Source organism: Xiphophorus couchianus, chromosome 11 (assembly GCF_001444195.1).
Source record: "Xiphophorus couchianus chromosome 11, X_couchianus-1.0, whole genome shotgun sequence".
Taxonomy (NCBI): Eukaryota; Metazoa; Chordata; class Actinopteri; order Cyprinodontiformes; family Poeciliidae; genus Xiphophorus; species Xiphophorus couchianus.
In genome coordinates, this window is record NC_040238.1 from 23,002,557 (window position 1) to 23,029,206 (window position 26,650).

Genomic DNA, 26,650 nt, shown 5'->3' on the forward strand with positions numbered 1-26,650 from the left:
ACAAATAAGAACCGGTTATAACTTTATAGGAAAGTCTGCAAACATCGGTCATTAATCTGGGATTGATGCATCCCAGCACTTTTTTGTTTTCATGCATTTTTATTTGTTGTATCTTATTTCTACTTTGTCCAAGTCATTTATTTTTCCGGTTTAGTTTTGTGTGAGTGTGTCTTCTGTTTGGGGACATAGGGACAAGTTAAAATCTTAAAATTTGATTATGGTACATGTTTTTTTTTGTTTGTTTGTTTGTTTTTGCACTGTGTCTGTCAATATCTTTTAGCAATCAATAAAAAGACTGTTTATCAGCTTTAGAAGTCCTTGCCCGGACGCCGCGGGCATGCAGTTGTCATTTCGAACACACTGAGCTGATTACAATGGACGCTGCTTGTAAGTAATAGGATCAGCAGCCAGTGTGTGTGCATGGCTACGGCTTGGGTGGATTCTCACTGTTATTATTGGGCTTGTTAAGTTACAGAAAGCCTTCGTAACAGGAAAGGACAGATTTGTTGTGAGTGGCGGTTCACTTTTGCAGAATTGAGAAAATGTATATAGGCTACACTTCAATTCCTAAACTCCTTTAAAGCTCCTTCGTTAGGAGATGACGTAAGGCCGGGTCTGGGAGAGAGCGGCGGCGCATCAAGCTGTTCTCCACGAGGATTACTGGGATATTATAGGTCAGCTCCTTGGGGCATTTTGCTTTAATTAAAGATGGTACTCATTAAGTCATCAGTGTTCCACCTACATTATACTCGCCTTTTCATTTCAACTCATTATTGTTCTGCTGGAGATTTGGTGCGATATAAATTAATAAGAGTGGTTTATGGCATGTGAAGGATTTGCTAATGAAAGCACTGCTTGCACCTGGACTTTGTCATGGAAGAGTGGCAGGAAGGAAAGCCGTGATTTGGAAAAAAATAAAATAAAATCCGTAAGAAGTCCTGGGTGTCAATAGAACCGTCATGCACAAACCACCACTCTTCTAGCTGTGATAGAAGAGTGGCGAGAAGAATTGCTACTGAAAGTTTTCACAGGTTGAGACTAAAATTGAATGGTTTATTTTTTTATTTTTTGCCAAGATGTGCAGGTGAAAGCCAACACTGGAAATCACAGCGAACGCCACACCAGCACTGCTAAATGCCATGGCTTTACCTTTTCATTTCATTGTGTCCTAAATCCGTTTGGTACCTACGAAGAAACAATTTCACACCTGTGTACTTAAAGCATCATGTATCAGTTTATTGTTAAATCTTACAGGAAATTACTTATTTTAACAGCACATTATTTTCTGAAAAAGTTGCAATACACCCGATTTCAGTGTACTTTAGTTCTGATCCAACTACATGAATCATTTGAATTTGCTTTGTTGGACCGGAGGCGCTCCTAAAATAAGCAGAGTGTTTGCTCTCAAGGCCTGGAGTTGGATAACCCTGAACCTGACAGGTGGCGATTGGAAGCAGGTCTGGTATGAAATGTCACCTGGAAGACATCCACATTTCACCCTAGAAAACATCAGGTCCAAAATGAGAGAGGTATGAAAGTGAATGTAGTGGAGATGCTTATCTTCAGCTTGGAAAGGGAAACAATGAGATGGTTAAAGTAAAAAGAAAATTAAAAACCGCTTCACCCTCTTCTTGGAAAATAACACTAAATACATGATTAGATCTACAACTGGATGAAACATATTCTAATGAAAAAACTGTCTTGATTTTCTTTTTTTTATGAAGCATTTCCTCACCACGAGTTCTGCGTTTTGACAATATTACAATGCCAGCCATATGAAAACATTACAAAAACAAAAAGGCAACGATAATCAAATATTGATTAACGCTGGAGGGAAAGTCGTCGTTGATCTAAAATAATCTCAGCGACGTACAAAAACATCCTTAACAAACTGACCAATCTCTACCCAGAATATGTGAATAAATGGATGCCCTTTGTTTCTATAATCTGCGCAGCCTCGAAACAGAAAGCCGCGCTGTGAGAAAACGGAGTAGCTCACGGCTGAGGCAGGCAGCAGGCTTCCCGTCAAACTAAAGACTAAGGCTCCAGATATCTGTCCTCGTTGATAATTGTTACGTCTTTTATTGCTTCACTTTTGTGACTCCACCTTTGTCTTTTCTGTCTCCCAAGCAGGGCAGTCGTTGGACACAGAGAGCCGCTGCCTGATGACAGCAAAGACAACATTACCATTTTCACCCGGATCCTCGACAGGCTGTTGGATGGATACGACAACAGGCTACGTCCTGGGCTCGGAGGTAACCCATGATATTTGTTAGATAAATCACACACAGACAGCGTTTTCAGCCATGATGTTGACGGCTTCAGACTGAGAAACAAGAATGAAGATAACGTGGTGCACAAACACACTTGTCAGGCATTATAAGAGGTGGTGCATATTCATTTGTGGTGTCTGAGATGTTACTCTTCATTTATTGCTCTCCTAAAGAATATTAGCGACGTATGTAAATGCACTGTGGGGGGCTTTAAAGTTGCTGTTCTTCGCTGGGTCTAAATGTTTTGGCACTTGGACTAAAAATGTCAAGTCAAATGGACTCGTGGGGCAAAAAGAAAGGAATATTTCTTTAGTAGAAATGTATTCAAACTACCGTCATATTGTTTTATCTACTCAACAATGTAGTAGTTTAAGGCTACAACCAACAATTATTTTGGTAATCAATTAATCTATTGTTTATTTTGATGATTAATCAATTAATCGTTTAAAAACAAACCTGGCACATTCTGCGGATTTTTAAATTAAACTCTTTGGCCTTTTCATAAAATATTAGAAAAACATTATATGATACATATAAGCAAATAATTTAATTCCTTTTAAAAATAAGGAATTAAATGCAAAGTTTGTATATATTTTGTGCATTTTTGGTCTAATAGTATTTGAGTTTTTGTGTTCCTTCAGGAAATGGCCTTTTTTGGATAATCTATGCTCAAGTTAATGATTAATCGACTACTAGATTAGCTGACGATGACTTCAATAATTGTTTCATCAGAATTAATATGATTAATAATTTCAACCCTAAATAGTTTTACTAAACAAATAAAGTTGTTAGATTTTTTTTTGCAGAAAGAGATGTGTAAACTACTGTAGAGCAAATACAAAGAGTTTTGTGGGTTTGTCCTAGTAAAAGAAATATTTTTCAAGTGTTTATTGAAAGAAAATGGCAAAAAAAAATAAATAAATAATTAAGAAGTCACTTTGTTCTTGCAAAAGAATGCAAAACTGTGTGGTTAGTTTGCATCAGCATCACCCACCAGGACTAAATTTGCAAAATTAGGGGACGCACAAAATCAGTCCGGGGTCGGCAAATGGCCCCCGGGCCGCACTTTGGACACCCGTGATTTAGATCTTTTCTAATTTAATTCCATTCATTTCATTAATAAAAAATCAGTTGCAGTGGCAACAGGAGGGAGAGGGGGGAGTGGTTGGACTCTCAAGGTCAGTTGCATGTGAAATGTCCTTAAAACAAGAGGAAGTAAGTTGAGGTTGGCGTGTTGCTCTTGCTCGGACGCAGTCAGCAGATACCGCAGCCGAGCTTGGCAAAGCTTACGAAGGTAATATAGGTTTGAAGGTACTTTAAAGCCTCAGGCGGCTTCAGCGTGACCTCCCATGCTTTATGTAGGCACATGCCGAGTCCAAACAGGACTTTTAATTTTCACCACACCATCTGTCTGTGTTACAGCGAGAAAAATTTCTATGACGCATCTATTTTTATATCCCTGGAAATGTGTGTTTATTTGTGCTGGTTTGTAGCTCTATAGTGTGATCGTTTACACAAATCCCCCCAAAAATTGTCACAACCTTTTTGTAATTTTTCATGAATGTAGTGCCATGTTTAAAAGAATGATGCCGCTGCAAAATCCAGTTTAGCACGCATGGATTTCACATAGTGAGCGTTACAGCTGTATGTTTAGGCTCATTGGTCTTTATTAATCACAACTGGTAAATTAAGCAAATCAAACAGCATAGTAAAATTCAGACAGCATATAATCTAAAATACTAGTATAATATTGTAATCAAATAATACTAAATAATTCTTTATTTAACAGAGCAGCTACTTTGGCATCCTTTGCAAAATTTTGCGTGATTCTATTTCTTATTCTCTGGTAGGTTTTGCAGCATTATGTAATATTCACAATATTGCCACTGTTTAAAAAATGCAGTGAAAAATCAACAGAACTTGCATCAAAGCATTTCTGATTCTGGATCCAATTTTTTTGGAAGAAGGAAAATTTGGCTCAGCCTAGGAAGACAGCCAATGGCACTGGCACAAAAGCGGTGTAATAAACTACAACGACAAGCAACGTTGGTGCACCAAATGCTGCACTGAAGGCAATTTTTTAACTTATTTGTTTTTTCATACTGTAAATGTTTTGGCACAGTTGCAGCCTAATGCAAACAAAATGTGTCGCCTTGATCATGGAGGACGAGTGTGTGTGTTTACTGTCATGAAAATGTGGAGTTTCAGAGCTAAGCAAAGTTTGATTCATTTTAGATGGAGTATAGAATATTTGTTTGAATTGGTGCAGCAGACTTCGTATTAGGAAATCATATCATTATCGATTAGTTTTTTGTTTTAAAGTTTTGCGTGTTTTTTCCCCCCTTTTTATGACACCTTTAACATTTGTTTATACTGCCTAAGCCGTGGGTCGATCATGGTATGGCATGCATTTGTACACATTCTGAAATAAATTCTGCTCTGGACTTTAACTAGACCATTATAAAACATAAATATGCTTTGCTCTAAACCAATTCCCTTTGAGCTCTGGTTGCACGGTCGGTCGTCTTACTAAGTCTGGATTCTTATGTTTTCAGTTTCATCCTATATTTTGTTCTCGCCAAGCTTCTCTGACCCTGCTAAAGAAGAACATCCACCACAGCATGATACTGCCACTACTATGTTTCCCGTTGGTATGGCATATTGAGGGTGATGCTCGGTGTCAGTTTTTCCCCAAATGTACGTTGAAACATTTAACTTCTGTCTTCCATAAAGATCCATCTAATTTTTGGTTGTACCACAACAACGAAAATACAGTTTAGTCTTTTTCTTATTTTGGTTTTTTTTTGTTTCCCATCGATCTCCCTCTATCCGGGGCGCTTTAGCTGGGAGAGACGACTCGCCGGCCCATGATGAAGTCAGGTCACTCTGTGCGACTTCACTATGAAAATTTATTTCCCTCTGGGTGAAAGTCTTTCTTCAATCGCACCCAAATGGCAAATAAGCATATATGTCAGTGAAAATCCCACCAATTAAGGCCATTTGATCCAAATATTCATCCCTCCAGGGACAACACACTGCATAACAGTGAGCCCACATGCTCATCAAGAGGGCTTCATTATTTCTCGACCAGCCAGCTGGAATGTCCATTTCTGCTCTATTGCTTGTTACTCAAGCCTAAAACCTTCCTGGGGGGTTTACAGTCACCAGGCTGGATAACCTGGTCTCTGTGAACATGCTGGTCATTACCATTTCTCACTAGAATTATGTGAATGATCTGTTCTCACCTGATGTGTTTTTTGGAAATAAGCAGAGTTAAGGGAACAAATCTACAAATATTAAGGCCAATGTTGTTTTTCCTACCTATTAAAGTCATTTTATTCTTCTTTCTGGAGTCAACAAGTGTCTGCCACATTTGTTGGCACCCATGGGAAACATCTAAAAATAAAAAAGGAAATTCAACCTTTTGTTTAGTACATGTATTCATTGGATTTCCTAGAATAAAAAAAAAAAAAAACGTAATATTTTAAAGAACAGATTTTGTTTTGGTATTTATTTCACAGTAAATGTTAAGGTCACCAATTATAATCTCACTGACAGAAAACAATCATTTCTTTTTCCCACTAAATAATTGTACTTATATTAAAGACTTCTAATTTTTACATATTCTTACCACGTGTGATTGAATATTCACTCTTACTTTTATTCGTGCTTCGTGTTTTAAGGGAAGTTGATACTTAAAAACTCATTTTCAACAAAAATAGCATAAATGAATCTTTTTGTCCAGTTAAAACCATTGCTTATATATCTACTAGTGATATTTCTCTGCGAGGATGCCCACACATAATTTAAATTAGCTTTTGTCTGAAACGAAAGAAAGAATAGCTACAGATTACTTTAGTTGCTGTCCAGAGTTTATGTCTGTCCAAAAAAAACAACTAGAAAATGCAATCTCATTTTGTTTTCAGGAGCGTCTCCATCTGTTGTTCAGCTGCCCGGCCGCGGCAGGAACAGAAAGAGGGTGACTTGTTCTGCTAATGCCTAAACCTGCCATGCAAAATGCTGACTTTGTGTTGCGATAATCACATATTTGGAAGAGCCATTTGTGCTGCAGAAATGATTAATGTGGCAGTGGATCTTTTCTCACAGTGGGGCCCTTTGCTAAAGGATTAGAGACTTACCTGTGGGTGGTCGCTCAGATCTGGGACACAGCTAGAGCTGAGGATCCATTCACTTCTGGAGAAAGGGCTCATCTATCTCTAGTTGTTGCTGCTCCACTGGGAACAGCAATTTGTCTCGCCAGTGGCCCAAGAGTCTGCTTGGCATGATTGCCCCAGAGGAGCTGATTCAGCCCACACTGAAGAGGGCAAATTTTTGACTGCCGTGATTCTTATCGCATGCCCTACTTAATGCTGCGTTTAGAGGAATTATTAAATGTTCAGAAAACGTCCCTCACTACTGGGTCATTTACAGCGGGTATAAAATTCTGCTTGTGAGAGCATTTGTTCTATAAAAGACATTCAGTCAGATTTAATTCTGAGCTGAATTTTTCTTTTGGTGATGAATCTCTTTACATAGATGTGGAGTCAGAGTGATGAAAATTAAAAAATAATTTAAATTTCAGCTGTTTTGGGTTTTTTTGAAATTACAGAGACATAAAAGTTGAGGCAAAACCAAATTATGTTTAAATCTACTAAAGATTTCATCCATTTTAGCAAATACGTTAGTGCCATCTATAGAAAAGTGACCGCAGCATGACAGTGCCACCACCACACTTCACAGTGAGTACAGTGTTCTTTTAGTCGTGTGCTGATGCATTTTGATGTCCATGTTACTTTTTGGTTTCATCAGACCATAATGCCACCATCACATAAATTCACTGTACTTTGCAGAAGCACCTAGAGTATTTTCATGTTTGTAATACTCAATGGATTATGATAGGGTTGGAGACTTTTTGTCACTGCAATAAAGTAACACGCAAAGTAAAGTGTAACTGGGTAGTGGATGCAACGAAATATTTGTCTTTGAAATTATTTTACAATGAATAAATGGAAAATCCATGCAGAAAGGCAACTGTGCTATCAAATGTGCCACTGTGCAGTCTTTAACCCTAACCCGATAAATTAAGCGAAAAACGTTGTGTGGGTGTGAATACTTTCGCAAGATACTGTGTTAACACAACATAAAATAGCGCTATTATGGCTTTTTAAAAAAAATTATAAAGTGACTGCAAGACAGAGAAAAAGTCCTCCAGTCAGATTCTAATGTGGATAACATGAGTGAAAAGATGTGCGAAGTGCTTGGAACAAAGAGGACACACTGACATATGCTGGATGCCGAGCAGCTGCATTCGCTTCCTGAATCACCAGTCCCTTAGGTATTGCTAAATGTTTTTGGGGCAAGCTAGCTCAAATTAATTTGGGTCAAAAGGGATGTCTTCTTTCCAAAGACGTCAACTCCAGCGTAGCCCAGAGCAGGTTGTTTTTTGTTTTTTTCTATGCTTTGGTGGATGAGCTTCAGTCAAACAAATGGTCGTTTTACTCAGCAGCAGCCTGAGAAGTTGCTCAAAGCAACATCTTGCATCAGAATTGAGGTCAGTGTACATATATATATATATATATATATATATATATATACTGTATATAAACCATTCTCTGCCAAGTCTTGGGATTGTTATAACCAATGCTGTTTAGGACCACTGGAGGATCCATTCGAGCAAATCTGCAATACTCTTAAGCCAACATTATGTTCCGAAACTTGCAGTGTGTAGCTTAACAAGAAAGATGTGGATCGGACAAGATTAGGAACAAAGACACTTGGAATCCATGGATTAAGCTGCAGAGAAATACCCAAAGTATTCACACAGCATACTTACACTGATAACTCAGTAGGCTTTGCACAGCCTTCCTTTGCCTTTCTGCACCGTGTGAGCCAATATTACATACATAAGTCAAAGTCTGTTAAGGCCCCGGATTATTGCTTAAAAATAGTGCAATGTTTTTAAGTGCTATTTACAGAGATCTCTGGATCTGAACACTCTTGTTTCCAGTACCAAAAGAAGAAAAGCGCAAAAATCGCGTCTAAGGCTGAGGATCAACCAGGATACAGTCAGACACAAACGCTCATCAATCTTACCGAGTAACCAGGAAGTAAACATAGTGGGTCCAGTTGTCTTGGAGAGATGAAGGAGATTTTTCTTTTCTCACAGACTTTTGTCTGTAACTTCACCAGCAGATATGTAAAAGCTTGTGAAATATCTTTATAATTTTAATGAACTATTCTTTCATCTTGAAATAGAAGCTATTTGATAGACCCTTTTGTTGGTTTCATTTATTGGAAAGTTTTGAGATCCTTATTACTTTAGATCAATTATAAGTTAATAATACTAAAGATTTGAAAGTTTGTTTTTGCCGACTACCTGAGGCATTACAATGATTTGTGAATATTATAATATGACCAATTTTTAATTTACGGTAAACTCTTTGCTTTTGTTAGAATACATTATTAGGCTATCCATAGTCCTATTGCTGACTTAAATATTGTTCCAGTGTTTTAGCAGCAAACTCATTTTCAGCACGAAACTAAAGAAAAAAATACATTCTTTCAAATAAATATTCAAACAACTATTTTGTTGCAAATATAACCAGAGCTGGATGTGATTCATTTGTGGTGCGAGGAATCTTTATTTTTTAAAACCTGAACTTGAATAGCGATGTGCTGTTGTTTTTTTCTCTTTTCTCAGAGAGCGTGACAGAAGTGAGGACAAACATCTATGTGACGAGTTTTGGGCCGGTGTCGGACACAGACATGGTGAGTGTTTCCTTCTTCTTTCCATCTTCTATCTCTAGTTTCCACTGTAAATGGAGAAATTAAAGAAAATTCCCCATTTAGCATGCAATCACTTACCGTTGTTAAGCCAAAGTAGTTTGGATTGAAACAGCATCTGAAATAACAATGGTAATTTACTTGGCTTTACTTTAGTTTTCTTTATCCATTTATCAATGTCCGAGCTCATTGGTCAAAATATAAACTATGTATGAAAAAGCATATTTTAAAACATGCCAATGCAGTGAAGTTTAAGGGACCAAAGTTGCAATATTTGTTACATTTTCAGCTGGTACTGTTTGTTTTCACACTACATTGTGTCAAATGATCCGAACCGTTTGAAAAACCTGTTCCTCCCCTCGCCTGTGGTGGCGCTGCACCAAGAATCTTTGAAGGAAATGACAAAAAAGCCTCTGAAGAAGACACTGAGTGAAACTTAGTTCTTCACAAAATGTAAACAAAAATGGAGTGGCATTAGATTTTAGCAGTTGTAGGATTTTGCTTCTCTTTGGTGCAAAACCACAAGCCGTTTCCCCGCGCTATCGTTAGACTCACATGTTTGTTTAGGCTGCATTTACCCAGAATGCCACACATTATAGTTTGCTTCAGTTGAACCGAACAGAGACCTGGGATTTGAGGCGGACCAGAGTTCAATTCTTTGAGACAGACTTTCTAGACCAATGAACTAAGAATTGGATTAAAGCAGACTTGACGTTTGACACAAAGTACCTCAAAAAAGAGAAACCTTTCCCCTTTTTTTGCTGTTTTTTTTTTTTCTTTAAACTTTAAACGATGATGACAGTTCTGCTGCTGCACAATATAGCACCAAAGAATGTGTAATAGAGTCAAAAGCTCCTTTCAAGCCAGTCCGGATGACCTCTGTTTAATCTTGGGACCCCCTGCGGCTTTTGACACATTTGATCATGCAGCTCTAATTGCCCACTGTGGGCTTCAGGTTGTTTCTTTTGCCTGCTTCTGAGCTGCTCTGTCAGCCTGAGTGACACAGCAAGATAGGAACATTGTGGTTTCACTACACAGCTCGTTCATGTACAGTGGTTCAGCTCTTGGTTTCTTTGGAGCAGGTCATGTTCACTCTGTCAGACTGTGATTTCCATGAGCCGGCAAGGATCTCCTGAGGATCTCACTGACTTATGTTAACACCACCGTCTGTCTTTTTGTGTTATCGTTTAAATTTACCACGTTTGCTTTATGCCAGCTTACATAATGTTATGCTAGGCTAAGGTTGTTAAAAAATCTAGCTTAGCTGAGCTTCGCAACACTGAGTCAGTGCATCTATCTTTCTTCATTCTGCTGATGCTTTCGTCATGCAGCCAGGTGATCTTCATTTCAAGACATCTACACCAGGTTGAGGCCTCGTCTTCACTAATATGTTTCACAAAATGGAGACCTTCTGCTTTTCTGCTCTGTTTCCATTTCTCGTCCACACAAAGAGTTTTTCCACGAGGAGCACTGGGATTTGTAATAATGCTTTCCAGAATGAAGTTTTGGGTTTTTTTAAATGGCATTTGTAGACTGGAGATATGGCGATTATTAAAAATAATGACATAGAGGCCCAATTTGCGCATACATACTGTTGTTTTCCGTGCTAGAGACCACAACAACAGTAGAGCCATTTTAATAGGTTACTCAACATCTGCCTCACTTCCTCCCGACTCTGTTTCTGTTAAACTTAAAATGTACATCAAAGACTGTAATGACAGGGAGAACAGAAGCAAATATAACATGGATATAGTTTTAGGAAGCACTCTATTTTTCTTTATGCTTTGTGTTTGAATAGTGTAGAACGAGACAGAGGTTTAGAACAATGACATTTTAGCATCACCTTGATTTGCCACTGTAGCAAACAATGTTTGATCAATAGCTTAGCCAGGTCTTGGTCACAATTCAGAGACACATGCATACAGAAAATGTTACTCTCATGCTGCTTTATGCAGATTCTCTGTCTGCACCAGTGAAGATTTACTCACCTCCACACTTGACTTTTGAACAGATGGCAAAATAATCTGTTTGATAATTATGCCTTACTAGTATCGTATTATGGCGCACTTGCAACATTTAATCTCAATTCCCAGAATGCCAGTGGGTTCTCATAGTAAAGTCACTGCAAAAGTAACGTTCTCTGTCGTGACGCTGTGGTACACTGAATCCTACACACTCCATTTCAGTAAACATTCACTTTACAAAATAGCAGTTCATAAAAACATGCTTTAAGAACGTGACCAGAAAGATAGAAAACTAGTGGGGGAAAAAAGCTGTGGACAAACTAAATGAAAGTACAATGCAGCAAAATACAGGATTTGACTTTCCAAAGAATTGTGTTCATTTACTCATATTTAGATTTTTATGACATATGTTATTCAACTCATCAAATTACATGGCAAAATTGAAAATAGTATGACAATAGTATCATAACTGTTCAAAAAATGTCTCTCACGGATTTCTTTATATTTTATTTTATCTAAACTGTTAGTTTTTTGGGGGGGTTTTCTGTTGAATTTCTTTCCTGAAAGTGTTTTATAAATCTCTCTCAGGACTGATTTTTTAACTAATTACCTGGCTGGAGCATCTGTCCAGAACCAGGCAGCTCGTTGGAGTACACAATTGTACGACATCTTATTTATTTTACGTACAACCTGCCACTGGATAACACTTAATCTGACAGAAAGCATTCCTTGCTGCTGTCATGTAGCACTTAGTTTACTTCTTACCTGTATTCATATCTTAAATACACACCATCGGTAATACATAGTTTTCTGTAAACATACATAGATTCATCTGTAAACTAAGCAATGATTGGTTGTAGCTTTTAATATTTGCACATGACCAAGACAACAATTGGCATATTATTAGCAAATAAGAATGAAGCTATTCACTACCGTATCTGAGGAATTTAATTATGTGAAAATCTGCAGTGCAAAACTGACACTCTAGTGCTATCTTTTGGGATTCTCTCCTATAGAAAAAAAATACTCTATCAGCTTATAATATTTTGGTTTTATTTATTCCCTCCTGAAACATAACTCTAAAAAGACATTTACAATCCTCCTGCAGCATTTCTGGCCACATCATACATATTCTTTACAGAAAAAGTAAAGAATATCTAACTTAAAGTGAAACGGTGCTTCATCCAGGAGTGTTGTACCATATTTTTATCTGTCCTCATTACAGGAATCCTCGGTTTGAGCCAGATCCCGCTGCTGTGAAGACTCAATATGTGAAACACTCTATTCCCAACTTGCTTTGTGAAAGAATGTTGGCTCACTTGCGTTATTTTAATAGACAGTCCTTTATCTTTTTCAGGACATATCACCTTTGGGGTCTCTCAAAGCTCAGTTATGGATCTAGAATTTTTTATTTATTTTTTTTTTTCACATGCTTCACTTGGCAGGAACATGAATCAAGTGGAAACAGCTTGGGACACAGAGTCTCACTTGTGATAATGTTTTGGCCAGATAAAAAGATAGTGAGGTCGGTGCGGGTATATCCTCTCGGTCGTCAAAGGCAAAACAAGAACTGCACTCAAACACACACACACACACCCCTACACACACGCCCCCACATACAAAATGTCTGCTTTGTGGTCCTTTTTTATAAAGTAGGTGTTAAGGTATCATTTAATCCCATGTGTGCTAAACTAAGTTTAGATTTAGTATCATGTTTCTATCTGTTCTCAGTACTTATAATTACCTTCCTATATATATCAGCTTATGTATTCAAAGAAATATTTTTGGGAAAATTGTTTTGAAGATTTTCAAAAACAGAGGGACACACTTTTACATTTTGTGCAACCTTCCAATAAACATTTTACTAACTTAATTAATAGGTGCATATGTTGATATTTTTGAAAATCCACAACAAATTGTGCACACTGTTATATTTCAATTCATTTATAATAATTTCATCATAGTTACTCCACTCTGGAAAAACAACAGTTTAGACTCATCATTTGAAGCCAACATGTATTGATGCTCCTGGTCATGATGCAATCAAGAATAACACATAAGAATCTAATATAAGAATATGCTTTTGTCTTTACTCTTGCTCTGTAATAATTCATCCCACTGAATTTGTTTTTATTTTCCTTTTTAGCAGTTAAATCTGAGGCCATTGCATGGGATTACATGACCTCTTGGTCAGTTAAATAAGGGAAGGTAAAGCAAAGCCAGTGGTTATGCACTAAAAGTAGCACAAGTGAATAATATAAACACCAAAAAGTAAGTCTTGACCACAGACTTAAAGATCTGAAACACTGACTTCAATAACTGTCTACAAACCAGTTGGGCTCCTTCTGAATAAGAGTTTTGTAGAGACTAATTTGAAAAGACTGCCGCATGAATTGGACCACGTTTATTGGGACATATTAGGGGAAGAAAGAAATTCGATGTGCCTTGGGGAAAAACCTCCTACTCAGAGCTGATAAAAGCATATCTACAGTGGGTCGTGGACGGGGCATGTTAATGTGTTTTCTAGATCGCGGGTTTTCAGGCTACATAAACGTGGACCGGTGCAGTGCCTGAGTAGGAAGCAGCACAGATTACTGCTCTGTTCTGGGACGTAAAGGCTCTTTGTCGATCAGCTGAGCGGAGAGAAAATGGACAATCCAAACTGTATTTCAGAGGATAATCGGAGGCTTTTAGAAAGAGTGCATGCATATGTTATGCAAATTTGTTGCAATTCTGATTCGTGGAGATACACTGAGAATAACCGCAACCGCAGTACTAGAGGGGGAAAGCGAGACAATTCGCAATATGGTGCAACATGTTAGATGACAGAAGAGCGTTAGAAGAAAACTAAAGTCAACCGGGTTCCACAGTCAGAGAAAAAGGAGCATACATCAGATTTTAATGGTGATTCTTTCGGGGCACAGTGAGATTATTCATGGTGGCCCAAAGGAAGGAGCTGGAGGATGTTCGTATCCCAGGTGTCATGCTGCTAGCGTGGCCCTAAAAAACTGCAGCGCTGGAAGAGAATATTAAAGCTGAAATGTTCCTAGACAGCGCACATTCTATACCCTCGGCATGTCAAACTTTTATGTTGTGTACATCCAATGGTTCAATTACCCCTCACTGTAACATCAAGTGTCCCAGAAATGTCTGCTCTTCTCTCAGCCCTGGGGCCTCTCATCAAGTCTTCACTCTGGCTACAATACACCACGTCTTCCTTCAGTATCTCGTATGGCAACAGGAGCTACGTTTTACTATTTGGCTTTCTTGGACAAAAATGTCCACATTTTTACACCTACGTCTCATTCTTTGGTAAAGAAAATTGTTAAAAAAGCTGAACATGTTTCTCTTCATCTTCTGCAAGCCTGCAGAGTCGCGTCTCATTCGCATGCGTGCAGCGTTGCAGCACATGTACCTGTCTCATGGCGGGCTTTGACAGGCCTGCGCTGATATGAAGCAGTTCAGGTTGTCACGTGTGCCGCGCTCCAGCTTGTTTTGACAAGATGTCAGTGATGGCCTAATCTCCCCAGGTGTGCGCATTTTCTGGGTGCAAACACCCCTGAGAAATGAGACGCTCACGATACATTTGTATGCCCAAAATTCAGGATCCCCGCTCCGCTCCAGGTGTTTACCGAGAAGATGGATATTTGTGCCACTTACGTTTGGAGGTGAACTCCAGGTTTCCATATCAATCATGTTGTCCTTGTTCAAAGGCTGGTAAGCCCAATTACACCCTTTCCCATACAATACACAAGTTAATGTAAGGTTAGATTTGTTTGTTTTTATCATCCACAATGGACGTAATAGTTTCCCCCGATGTCTGAGAATGATTTATGTGCGATTACAAACAAGTTGAAAGCAGAGTAGTTTCTGGAAAACAGCAGCTAATAGGACTAATAGGACTTCACGCACTGTCACTGAGTAGCTAAGGAGCAAGACTTTAACTTCAAATTACACCTTACAGACTTAATTAATATAAAACAATGAAACAAGACATAAAGTGTTAACTTTTAATATGTTTCATTCTAATGGAAGCTTAATCTTTGTTTCATAGGGACATAACCAACAAATTGCCCTTTTTATTGACTCATTCTCTTCCAAATGTGTAGAAGAAACTGCGAGATAAGTCGTCATTTAGATTTTAACCAGTTTTGAAAGCTAAAGTCTTCCATTTATTTTTAAAATTGTAAATCTACAGATTCCCACTGGGCAAGCCAGTTTTAACCAATCACATTCAGCTGTTCACTGATGAGGTCAGAGATTGAAGGCTAAGCAATTATGGAGAAGCAATAATCCAGGAGTAATTGACTTCAGCGAATGTGTTTTTCGAGGAAATGTCAACCCTGACGTCCTACTTCAAACCTATGCTGAAACATACATATAATTATGGTCACCAGTATCAAACAGATTGATAAAATGACTGCTTCCTAAAATAAAGTGAGACATTATTTTTATCATAAAGCAAGAGAATGCATGAACAGGTTTTTGTCTTGGACGGCCAAGAGAAAACCACTTCTCCATAGAGAAGGATTACTTTATCAGGACCTGGCACGGTTTGCAAAGAGGGAGACAGAAAGTAGATCGCAACATTACCTCACAAACATATTGAACCAACATGGTGGTGGAGGGACGATGACCTTGGCCAATTTGTAGCTACCGGGCCTGGAGAGTCTTTACCAGTGTTGTATAAAGTACTGAAATCTCAGAGTCAAGTAAAAGTATAGGTACCTCTCCAAAATATGACTTTGGTAAAAGTCGAAGTCACTGACTGAAATGTTACTTGAGTTAAAGTCTTAAAGTATCTGAAACTTCTTGTACTTAAGTATGGAAATTGCTGTAAAAATGGATGTACTCAAGTAATGTAATGAAAAGTACAAGTAAAAAGTAAAACAAGGCAAATGCAGTTTGAATGACATTTTTTATATTTTGGTAAACTTGTCAAATACACTTAAAATAATGTACACAACCAAGTGCAGGCAAAATTAAACCTGCTAATAGATATACCTGCAGGCATCATTTAGTTAAGAAAATTAGGTGCTTTACCTATAGCACAAGGTTAACTTAACCTGCTTTACAACTGAACCAGCTTCTTAGTATACCCTCCAGGACAGAAAATACAAAGTTTTTGTAAGCCTTAAGTTTTCCCTTCAAGTAAGGTCAGTGCTGAAAATGAGAAAAATAAATAGTACAGAAAATGCGGCCAACATGAAGAAAAAGAGCTGTTACGATTACTCCACAAATCAGTGAATCAGTCAATCCTACAGTCAGTAGGTGGTGCACACAACTGGTCATTATGCAAAAGAAAAAAGAATTGGGAGGGAAATGCAGCTTATTGGCATCTGTAAACATGGTTTTGAACTTGCATGCCTTTCCTATATTCGTTAAATTTAGTCTAAATTGCTATCGCTATGGCTTCTGTCCCCCCTTGAACAGAGGAGTCTAGGTAGCCTGCTACAGTCAACATTAGGCCTCAGCTAAATACACCACGTGTGGAACTGAAACAATGCCAAACAAAGTTCATTTATGGTCAAGATTTCACAATACAGTAGTGCCTAGTGACCAAGCTATAGTTACTGAAACAGAAGGATTATAACCATTTCATAAGAAGTTACCTCGATGTGATTCTTCAAGTTGGACGGGGAGTTTTTGTAAGATAGAATTTCCACATCTTCAGGCAGGAATAACATACACTGCATGCGGTACGACGAATCTTTAACACCCACAAAAGAGTATATTGTGTTTAAATAAGGCCATGGGCTCTCATCACCAGATGGTGGTTCCCCTGGAGCCGTGTCCAACATAGTTGCAGTCGTTGTGGTCTCCGTCTCCTCCTCCATGTGGCTGCTGCTGATTGCGAGACTTGCTTTGTGTTTAATGGGAGAAGCGAAACAGGTGTATCCTATTGGAGGTGATGAACAAGCTAAGGCAAGTAGGCTACGGACTTTGTTCGGTAGCCTACTTGCTACTTGCTAATCAGTAGGTGGGATCAAAACACTTTGTTTCTCTCTCGCTTTTTTGTAACGAGTAACTAAACCACACATTGAAAATGTATCGGAGTAAAAGTACGCAATTAAGTTCGGAAATATAGTGAAGTAAAAGTGAAAGTTATCAAAAATTTTCATACTCGAGGAAAGTATGAAGTACTCCAAAATATACTTAAGTAAAGTAGTGAAGTGTTTTTACTTCGTTACTATACAACACTGGTCTTTAGGTCCAATACAAACTCACTTTTCATATGTGATTCTACAAGCTAATGAAGCGTGAGGTATGCTTAGGCTCTCCTATTCTACGCTAATTTTTAAAATAAATAACAACAGTATGTAATCTAGCCACTTTAGGTCAAATAGATATAACTTGAGAGCCTGGAAATATCTAGATGAGCTTTGTCTGGAAAAATAAAACCTACAACTGAAGGAGGGTGAACTTTAACCTTCATCCTTACCAAAACAGACATGTAGTAGAAATATGCTGAGTGGTGCACTGTCTATGTTTGTTATCTTCACCTCTTTGACACCAGGCTGGAATGTTTGACCACAGCTGAAACACCAAACGGCGACTCCACTTTGTGCTAGCTGATACTTGGTAGGACATAGAAACTGAGCAGGCAATCAGCAGGCAGTGGACTGGCTGCACTGATGGATTATTTGGTCCATTAACTCTGAGAATGTGAGTTTTCCAAGTCAATAAGAGTCATGTTTTTTTTTCCGTTGTGCCGATTCTTTATGATGTAATTTGTGTAATTTATACACTTCTGTTTGCACTCCTAAAATATAACGCCGTGTGCGTTAATTCTTTAAATTGTAGATCCAAAAGCTGTCACACTGGCGTCAGTTAGAAATCTGTTTTATTACTGTGAGTACATCTCTACTGTTTTACTGGTGTGAACACAAGAAATAAGCGCACGTTTTTAAATACGTCTAGAAATATTTGTTTAATATTCATGATTTTTTTGTGTGTTATGTACCCTTCTATTCATTTTTTTCTACAACTCAACGTGTAGGTGTTTGGTGTGCTTGTGTATATCCCATTAGGCAACAGACAAGAGATAATTAATTTGATTATATTTCTGTTGCTTCCCTATGTCTTCCTTTCTGTATGCTAGCTTTTTGCTGGTCTGTATTTCAACCTCCCTCCTGCATGCTCATCGCTCTACTGTTGAGTAAGAGCTAAACTAAATAAGATCCAAGGCACAAATCTGAAACGTCTCATTTTCCAGCCAATGAGGCTGATCACTAATCTATGTCTACCTTAAAAGTCGTTCACTTAGGATGAGTGTCACATCAGTGTAGGTTCAAACGCTTTCTTCCTTCCTCTGGAAAGATTTTGATAGCTCTAACAATATCACGTTAAACCAGTGTCCCCTACTTTATGATCTGTGTGTTTAAGGGTTTTTTTGTTGTTTTTTTTTTTGCCAGAGGAAGAAAAAGAGTTGAGCTGTGAAGTCATTTTTTACACATGCAGGGTTTTACAATTGGCTGGTAGGTATAATCTGGATTTTTGGCAGTAGAGAGTGAAAAGCTCATTATCTGACAACTATACTTTAATGCTGAAAGAAGATTATGGGAGAAAAGGTCAAAAGTAATTTGCTAGGTAAGAAAACGGGAAAGACAAAATGAAATGGTCAAAGTGGAAGAAAAGTTTTACGGAGAAGAATAACTAAATAGATTTATATAAATGTTTAAATATATATTTTCTGCCGTTTCTCATTCTTTTAATGCTCTTTTGTTAATTTGTAACTTATGACAAATTCAAAACATCTCCATTTTACAGTGAGCTTCTCTATTTTCTTGAACATTTTACACGTAGACGCGTCGCGCGTGACGTGCAGCACAGCGAAATAATAAACAAGCTCGAACCTTAGAGCGCTGGGATGCATGTGAATATAATTGGAGTTGGTGTGGGATTCACAGCTCGTTGCGAATCTCGCACAGGTTGCTCTCCCAGCAGGGAAAAGCGAACGGCCCACGAGAAGTGGAGCGAGGGAGGATGATTTACAACCGGGGGAATAAGGAGGAGTTGTAATTAAAACATTGATAAAGTCTGACTGATGATTGCAATACCCAGAGTGGCAGAGCCAGGTCCAATACACGTGCAGCCTCCCCTGAAGTGATGTGTGTCATTACCACACAATCGAGCCGCAATGTTAACCCTGGCCTGCTGTGTGCAGATACAAACAAGGCGCCGTTTGTCATCCAAACTATTTCAGTGGAAAAACAGCTGGTGAGTTTTTTTTCCTCCACATAATACGTCGTCAAAAGCGATACATCAAATCTGCGAAATGTAAAATAAAATACTTTTTTTTTTTATTGCTCCTGTGTTGCTTCAGCAGTTTCAAAAATAGATTCCAAAGACAAAAAGATAAATAAAACAAGCTAGAACTTTGGTGCATAATTTGAAACATTTAAAAAAAACTTCCAGATCTACAGAGAGCGTTAAAGCAAAGTGAGATGGTGGCATTATTGAAATTAGATGTAACGGTTAAACTTCATGAACTCCTTTATTCCAGATAGAAAGCTCCTTTAATATTCTATCAGACACAACCTTCCTGCCATAATCGGCCGCTGTCATTTGTTTAATGTCCAGACTCATTTGGTGGAGTCTGCTGTACATCCTACCTTAACTGCCATCTTATCAGGCCTTTCAGTCGTTTTCATCATTTCCTTTCATCCTCATTAGTTTTGGCCTCGCCACCAGCAGCTGCTTTCCAACTTTGACCAGTATCTATAAAGGAGACGTTTATAGATGTGTGACATTCACATCTTTTTCCTTTGATTTTTAATTTCTTTTTTCCATCAGCACTTTTTTTCATGCAAAACGCTGCGATAACGGTCCAGCAGCGTCTGCGGACAGGGTTCAGAGATTAATCCCAACTTGCAGACATGAAAGGCCTGCTTCGTTCAGACTAAAGATTTATACTTCGTTGTGATACGTACTGGAGAATGGTTGCAGGCCTTTTTCGTGCTTCAGTAAATTTTTGGTTGCCGTACGGACGATAGTAGACAGCTTGTGAAAGACGGCTGACTCCACAGCTGAACATATATCCTCTTGTCCACAGGATGTAGAAAAAGAACAGCCTCTCTTTGAAAAAAAGAAAACCCTCCATTATATCTCATGAGGTCAAAAGTTAACGTCAGACTAAGGGTTAGAGCTGCACCTCTAACCCTTAGTCTGTGTTGACTTGCTAATGTTTATCATGAAAATCATGGATTGGATCATTTACAACCAGTCCACACGCAGTGCCTACAACCACAAGTTAAAGACAGTTGTGTTTTTGTTTGACTCGACAGCCATGTTGCTTATTCCTACAGGAAGTAAGCTCCAGCTAACATCCTTTTGTCCAGATGACAAAGTAGTAAATATAATGTGAGCTATTCTGATGATTCTGTGGCACATGTTCAATTTAAAACCCAATGTCACTGTACAAGTTGTCCTGCCTGAATACAAGCTTCTTCACTGATATTGTTTTTTTCTTTAGACAGCCCAGTCCTTTGTGGATGTCACATTTACCGAGTGCTGCTTGATGTCTGACACCTAAAACATCCTCCAGTCAAGAGAAAAGCAATATTGTTCCACTGTATGTTTTATTATTATTCATTTCAGCTCATTAGGCTGCCCACTGTAAATGTAAGCGCTGTATTCTAATTAAATGAGAATCATTTGAAGTGTTGTGTTTTTATGCAGTGACTAAGAAGGTGGGATCATGATACTGCATATAAAGGGAACGTATCTGGGAGTCATTATCATACTAAATGAAATTAGGGTTGAAGTTGTGAACAAACAGATGTTACTTCCAAGCTATGCATCATAAAAATGATTAAAAACAAACGTGTTGTTATTGCATTCAGGGCATCTGAGGGTATAAATCATATTCTGTCAGATGAAACCTGGCTGACTCGGCAGCCTATGGATGTATGTAAACATATAGTGTATATATTTATCTTCTTTATTTTTTACTTTGCTGGTTTCTAAATGTAAAATCCCCTTCAAATCTCCTTCATAATAAACTCTCATAATCATGTAAGTAGTTTTATTATTACAGTTAGCATAGATATGTAGTTAAATTTAGGAACAAAAGATGGCCAAACCAAACTGGCTCTATATGGAAGTACAATTAACAAATCTCTCTCAGATCTGTGTAATCACAAAATCACCTAAACACAACCTGTCTGACAGCTTGAAGTAGGCTAAACAATTTCCAAAACAAAAATCGAGAACAAATGAGAAAACCGAGCAAAAACATCTCTTAGTGTGGAAAAGGTTACAAAAGCTTTGCGCTTTTAAGATGGCAGTAAACCATAATGAATCCTTATCCTCAAACGGAGAAGCGTGGAGCACTGGGGAGCCTTCCCAGGAGTGACCAAGAGTGCAAAAATTACTCACCCAGAACAACTTCTAAAGCTCTCATCTACCTCAGTTAAAGTCAGTGTTCAGATTTCACCAATAAGAAACAGACTGGATGCAAATTGCATCAAAAGGATAGTTTTAAGGTAAAGTACTCTGCTGAGCAAAGAGGACACATCTTGACGATGATGTGGCTGCAGAAAAACCAATAGTGGAAAAAAAAAAACTGGTGCCAACATTCCTCAACACAGATGAAAAACAAGTATTGCCAGTTGCTGCAAAGGCTTGATGTCAGTTGTTAGTGCCAAAGGCGGTACAAGCATTTATGAAATTTCACCTTTTTTTTTTTCTTTAATGCATGAAATTATTATTTGTGGTATCTATGTCTGATATAAAAAAAAACAAAGACATCTGTGAAGAGTTAAATAGGTTCTGTAAAACTGTAAACATATTAAGCCGATAAAAAAAGGACGATTTTTATTTTCTTAAATGCAGCCTAGAACACCGATGTTTATGGGGGCGAATCCATTCCCGATTTTCTTTCCTGTAAAGGAAGAGAAATTTAAAAATTATGGTGGGATAGAAGGCTCCTGCTGTCTCCTCCGTCAAGGGGAAATCAATCACTCAGTCCCTGCAGAACACCAGCTGGCATCTGAACCGGCTGTGCCATTTGGCCCTGTGGAGATTGGCTACATTTTTCCTCATTCCTGTCTTTCAATCTTTAAATTATTTCTCAGTGCTTACAGGAGATTTTTTTTTGCCACAGGGGACAAAGCAAATAATGGCTTCATCCTCGTCAGATACATTTATTTTATGTTTATTCACCAGCAGCCATTTCATGAAAAATGAACAACGTGAGGATACCCGTGGTTACAGGAAATTACCTGGTACTGCTGGAAAGTTTTGCTCAAATTGTTCTGTGCAGATCAGAAAACAATCAGGGGTTGGGATTTTTTATAATTTGTATTATTTTATTGTTATCTCAGCCTGTGTTAATTCTTTATTTTCTGCGTGGAACATGACTAAACAAACAATAAAGAGCATAGCTTCGTTTCATTTCTGGATTTGTTTGAGTATCTTAGAGATTTGTGTGTTTAGAACAGAATTAAGCCAAAAAATCCAACACAAACAGATGGAAGTAGTGGGGGGAGGGGGGGGGGGGGGGGGGGGGGGGGGGAATGTTTGTCACCTTCTTCCTCTTTTGTTTCAGTGGCGCTCTCTGTAGCCCTATTATAAAAGGGCTTCTGATGCAGTCTGTCTGGTTGCACTCTAGGTTGTCATGCCGTCAGGAGGTCATTCAAATCAATTAGCATTGTTTAGAGGAGCCCCTGTTGATGTGTTGAGTGGAAGTGGTACGGCCCTCCTGCTGTGCATGATTACTTCCTGTCGTTAAAGCCATTGAGAAATTAATTTATTAGATTTTTCACCAAGGGGGCAGACGATTACATTCTGTGCGGTGTGAAGTTTGCTTCTGTTGTGAGTAAAATAAAAATAAAAAATGTCCTTGATTGTTAATAATGCATCCTGTTGCATGGGACAGAGAACATTGGACCGATTGTTGAAACAATCGGTCCAAGCTGCACAGCTTTTTATTAGGACACCAAGCCTTTGTAATTATTATGAAATAAATTTACGACTACTGAATTCTTGCAGTTTCTCCTCATAATCTTGTTTTCCATAGAAGCAGCAGTAAAGATATTTTGTTGCACAAGCCTTCAAATAATCAATCAGTTGTTTCTCTTTGTAATATATTTTTCTGCAGTATGTCGTTATGAAAGTAAAGTTGATGAAGCAATTTAGTTTTTGCAAATCCAAAACCGCGTTTTAGAGAACTTAATCAGTGTCTAATATTACAGTCCTTATGATATGGTCATTTTATGCAAAATGAGCACTAAAAAGGCTATTTATTTATGTCTACGTCTATACAATAAACTCAGTTTACATGTACGGCACATCTCAGCAACAAGGCAGTTCAAAGTGCAAAACATTACATCACAGTGGGAACATAAAGAGAAGTAAAAAAGTTACCATTCAGACTAGAAATAATCAATGTTCCAGTTGTTATTAATCAAAGGCAAACCCTGAACGAAGGGGGATGATTTAAACAAACTCAGCATTTCAGCAGTTTTGCTGTTTTCACTCAGGTGATATACTAGTTTTAGTGAAAATGCTAGCAGCTGTCCAATTGACTGTTCTTAATTTCAGAAATGCTCTTGAAGGAAGACTGACTGTGTAAATGTCTTTATGTGTCTCTGAAGGTTCAGAGAGTCCATCACTACACATCTAGTTTCTAGCGTATTCTGTTGGATTAGAGGCAGATGTTTTTACAGATAAGATATGCCTTTCTTGTTAAAAGAAAAACAGATTGCTATCCCTATATATGCATAATAACCAGCTGAAAGAACTATATGCCACTGAACTCACGATGCCGTAGGCCCAGTCCATTCTAGTCAAAGTGTAATTTAGCCTTAATTGCACTGTGGTTTAACTGGTCCATGTAATTGCGGTAATCGGTTTTATACTCCAGTTCTGTAGACATTTCTCTTAACTATTTTGTTTCCAATGTCCTCCCTGTAGGAGTATACCATTGATGTCTTCTTCCGTCAAAGCTGGAGGGACGAGAGGCTTAAGTTCGACGGTCCAATGCAAGTTTTGCCGCTTAACAACCTACTGGCCAGTAAGATCTGGACGCCCGATACCTTCTTTCACAACGGGAAGAAATCTGTGGCCCACAACATGACAACTCCAAACAAACTACTACGACTAGTTGACAACGGCACGCTTCTCTATACAATGAGGTGAGACTGTGTGTTTAAACATCGGTGTGTGTGTGAAGTTTGACAGATGGATGGAATCGCACCGCCTGTGTTTATAAGCACATCTAGTCTGTGTGTTTATTTTTGAGAATGTTGATTAGGGATGGAGAATATGAACTTACAATTCTCTCAATATTTTCTGGTATTTGTTGCAATGAAGATAAAAAAAAAAATCTGTTTTTTTGTTTAAAAATCTATAACTGCATACAGTCAGAGCCACATAAGAGCAAATAATCTCTAAAAATAATTTGTTGTCATAAGTCTATTTGAAAACTGAACTGTAAACCATAAAATCACTTACTACAATTTAAAAACGTAAACAACATCTGATTCCTTGCAATATCTCTATTTATAAAGACCTTGAATAAATGTCCTCATTATCCCTCTGAGCTGCACAATTTATTAATTATGACCATCACAGCAGTATCAGCATGTGTAATACTGCAATCAAGGACATCTTGGAATGAATATTTGGCAGGATGCTTTATTTCAAGGGCCATACATGCAAATATTGTGGCCAATGTTGAATTTGACTTGTTGGATAAACTTTCACTGTCCCTGTTGGCCACAGTTGTGACGATTTGTGGTGACGATGGTGCACCCAAAAGCAGAGCAGCGTTGAGTAGATGATGAATATTTTAATGAAAAACGAAGAACAAAACTTACAAACATCACAGTGAGCCAAAACAGAGCCAAAACAGAAAAGCGTAGGAGGGAGATAACAGGAGGAACCAGCAAGGAGTGACTGAGGAGTTGCATATATACTGGGGAGGTTGGTTACTGAACAAGGAACAGATGGCTGATTAGAAACGAGCTGCAGATGTGAGGGGAGAGAGAGAGAAAAAATACAAACTGGGTGACTAGGATTAATAAAACTAAAGTAACTAAAGGACTAAACTAAGATAAAGCAAAAACAAAGCTGATCTAATCAAAAAAGACACTAAAGAACACAGAATAATAACAAAATCAAACTCCAAAACAACTCAGGTTCTGACAACTTGATGTATATTTTATGTAGCTACGACAGTAAAGCTCACAAATAAATGAATTGCATATTTTCAAAATGAAGGAATCATGTCGCCATATTGTTTCTCTGTTTGTGCAACCCTGATGTCATGACATTAACATAAATTTTGAACAAAACACTGCAATATATTTTAAAAAATCAACAAAAGGAGAGAAAAAACACTCACTAGTCAGACTTCTCCAGGGGTATTAGCGCAGAGCAATGTTCCCTGTAAGCTGCACGCCTGCGCAATTGCGCACTTCTCGCATATTCTCATAGAAAATGTGTGTAAGTCATAAAATAAAGTCCAGACATCAGTTTTGACTATGGACCAATAAAATATTTTTCTGTACTACTTTGCGATCTAACTCAGTGAGTGACAGGTGTCCAGCCAATGATACGATACGGTTCGCTTTCGCTACGCAGCCAATCATCGCATGCTATTGTGTGTGTGTGCCTTGGTCATATGCGCTGTGGCACCGTGCAGATTAGCTAGGTAAGAATAGTGCGGCGGAGTTAAGAGAAAGCTAACACCTTATCATGTCTAAGCGAACGGGCAGTGGGACATCCACTCACCAAGCCAAAGTAAAAAAGAAATGCTCTACTTTTGAGATTAAATGGCTGTCAGAGTTTGTGCAAATAGAAGAACAGTACAGTGTACAGTGGAAACCTCATCAGGTGATGGCAGAAATACTGGTGAGATTACTCTTTTTATTAGTGAGCTCTGTGATCACATTGATGCTTGTTTTCAGAGGATGAATTAAAGGAATCGTCTGCATTTGACATTGAAGCATTGAGCTCAGACATTTTGACTATGGACCAGCAGACATTTGTACACTGGCAAAGAAGTACGAGGCCATTCTCCCCCACCCATCCAGACTATGGAGGCCATTAGCAGTCAATATGCTGAATTCAAGTACATAATGAAGCAAAAACCTAAGCAGGGGTCAGTCAGGACATTCTCAGATATGGTGATGCAGCACTTAGATGTGAGGAGTTAAAGGAGATCTCACAGCTTGTGGATATTTGTTCTACATTTTAAACATCCAGTACTGAATATGAAAGGGGATTTAGTTTAATGAATCATATCAAAACAGCATCCAGAAATCATGGAAATCATCAAAAGTGGCACATTTGGACCAGCTGATGCGCATAAAGCCAAAGCTCGAAGCAGATGGAGCCATCAACCTGGGCAAAGTGTACAACCACTGGAGAAGTGAGAAGGGCAGACGTGAAAAAACTGTGTAATTAAATATTTTACAATAATTTATACTGTATCACAAGCTACAGAACACATTTCATTGTGCAAAATGTCAATGTTTTAATGTGAACAAAAAGTTATGTCTGAAAGGTGTAATGTGTCATTTTTCAGTCTGGCTAAAGCACGTCTCTTACTTATAACATACTACGCATCTCATGAACAGCAATGTTTTTGTTTTTTCATTTTAAGTGGGCCAAATCACTTAT

General features: G+C 38.2%; 1 protein-coding gene across 4 annotated transcripts in view; it reads left to right on the forward strand.

Moving 5' to 3' along the window:
- The window catches only part of gabra3 (gamma-aminobutyric acid type A receptor subunit alpha3), a 124,016-nt gene that overhangs the window by 63,655 nt on the left and 33,711 nt on the right, over positions 1-26,650 (forward strand). For 3 of the 4 annotated variants that reach the window (XM_028030640.1, XM_028030639.1, XM_028030636.1), the window contains exons 3-5: positions 2,131-2,255; positions 8,974-9,041; positions 23,939-24,159. In XM_028030640.1, the coding sequence (XP_027886441.1) occupies positions 2,131-2,255; positions 8,974-9,041; positions 23,939-24,159 (414 nt within the window). The remainder of the gene's footprint in view (positions 1-2,130; positions 2,256-8,973; positions 9,042-23,938; positions 24,160-26,650) is intronic. The other variant, XM_028030638.1, reaches the window with a different exon arrangement.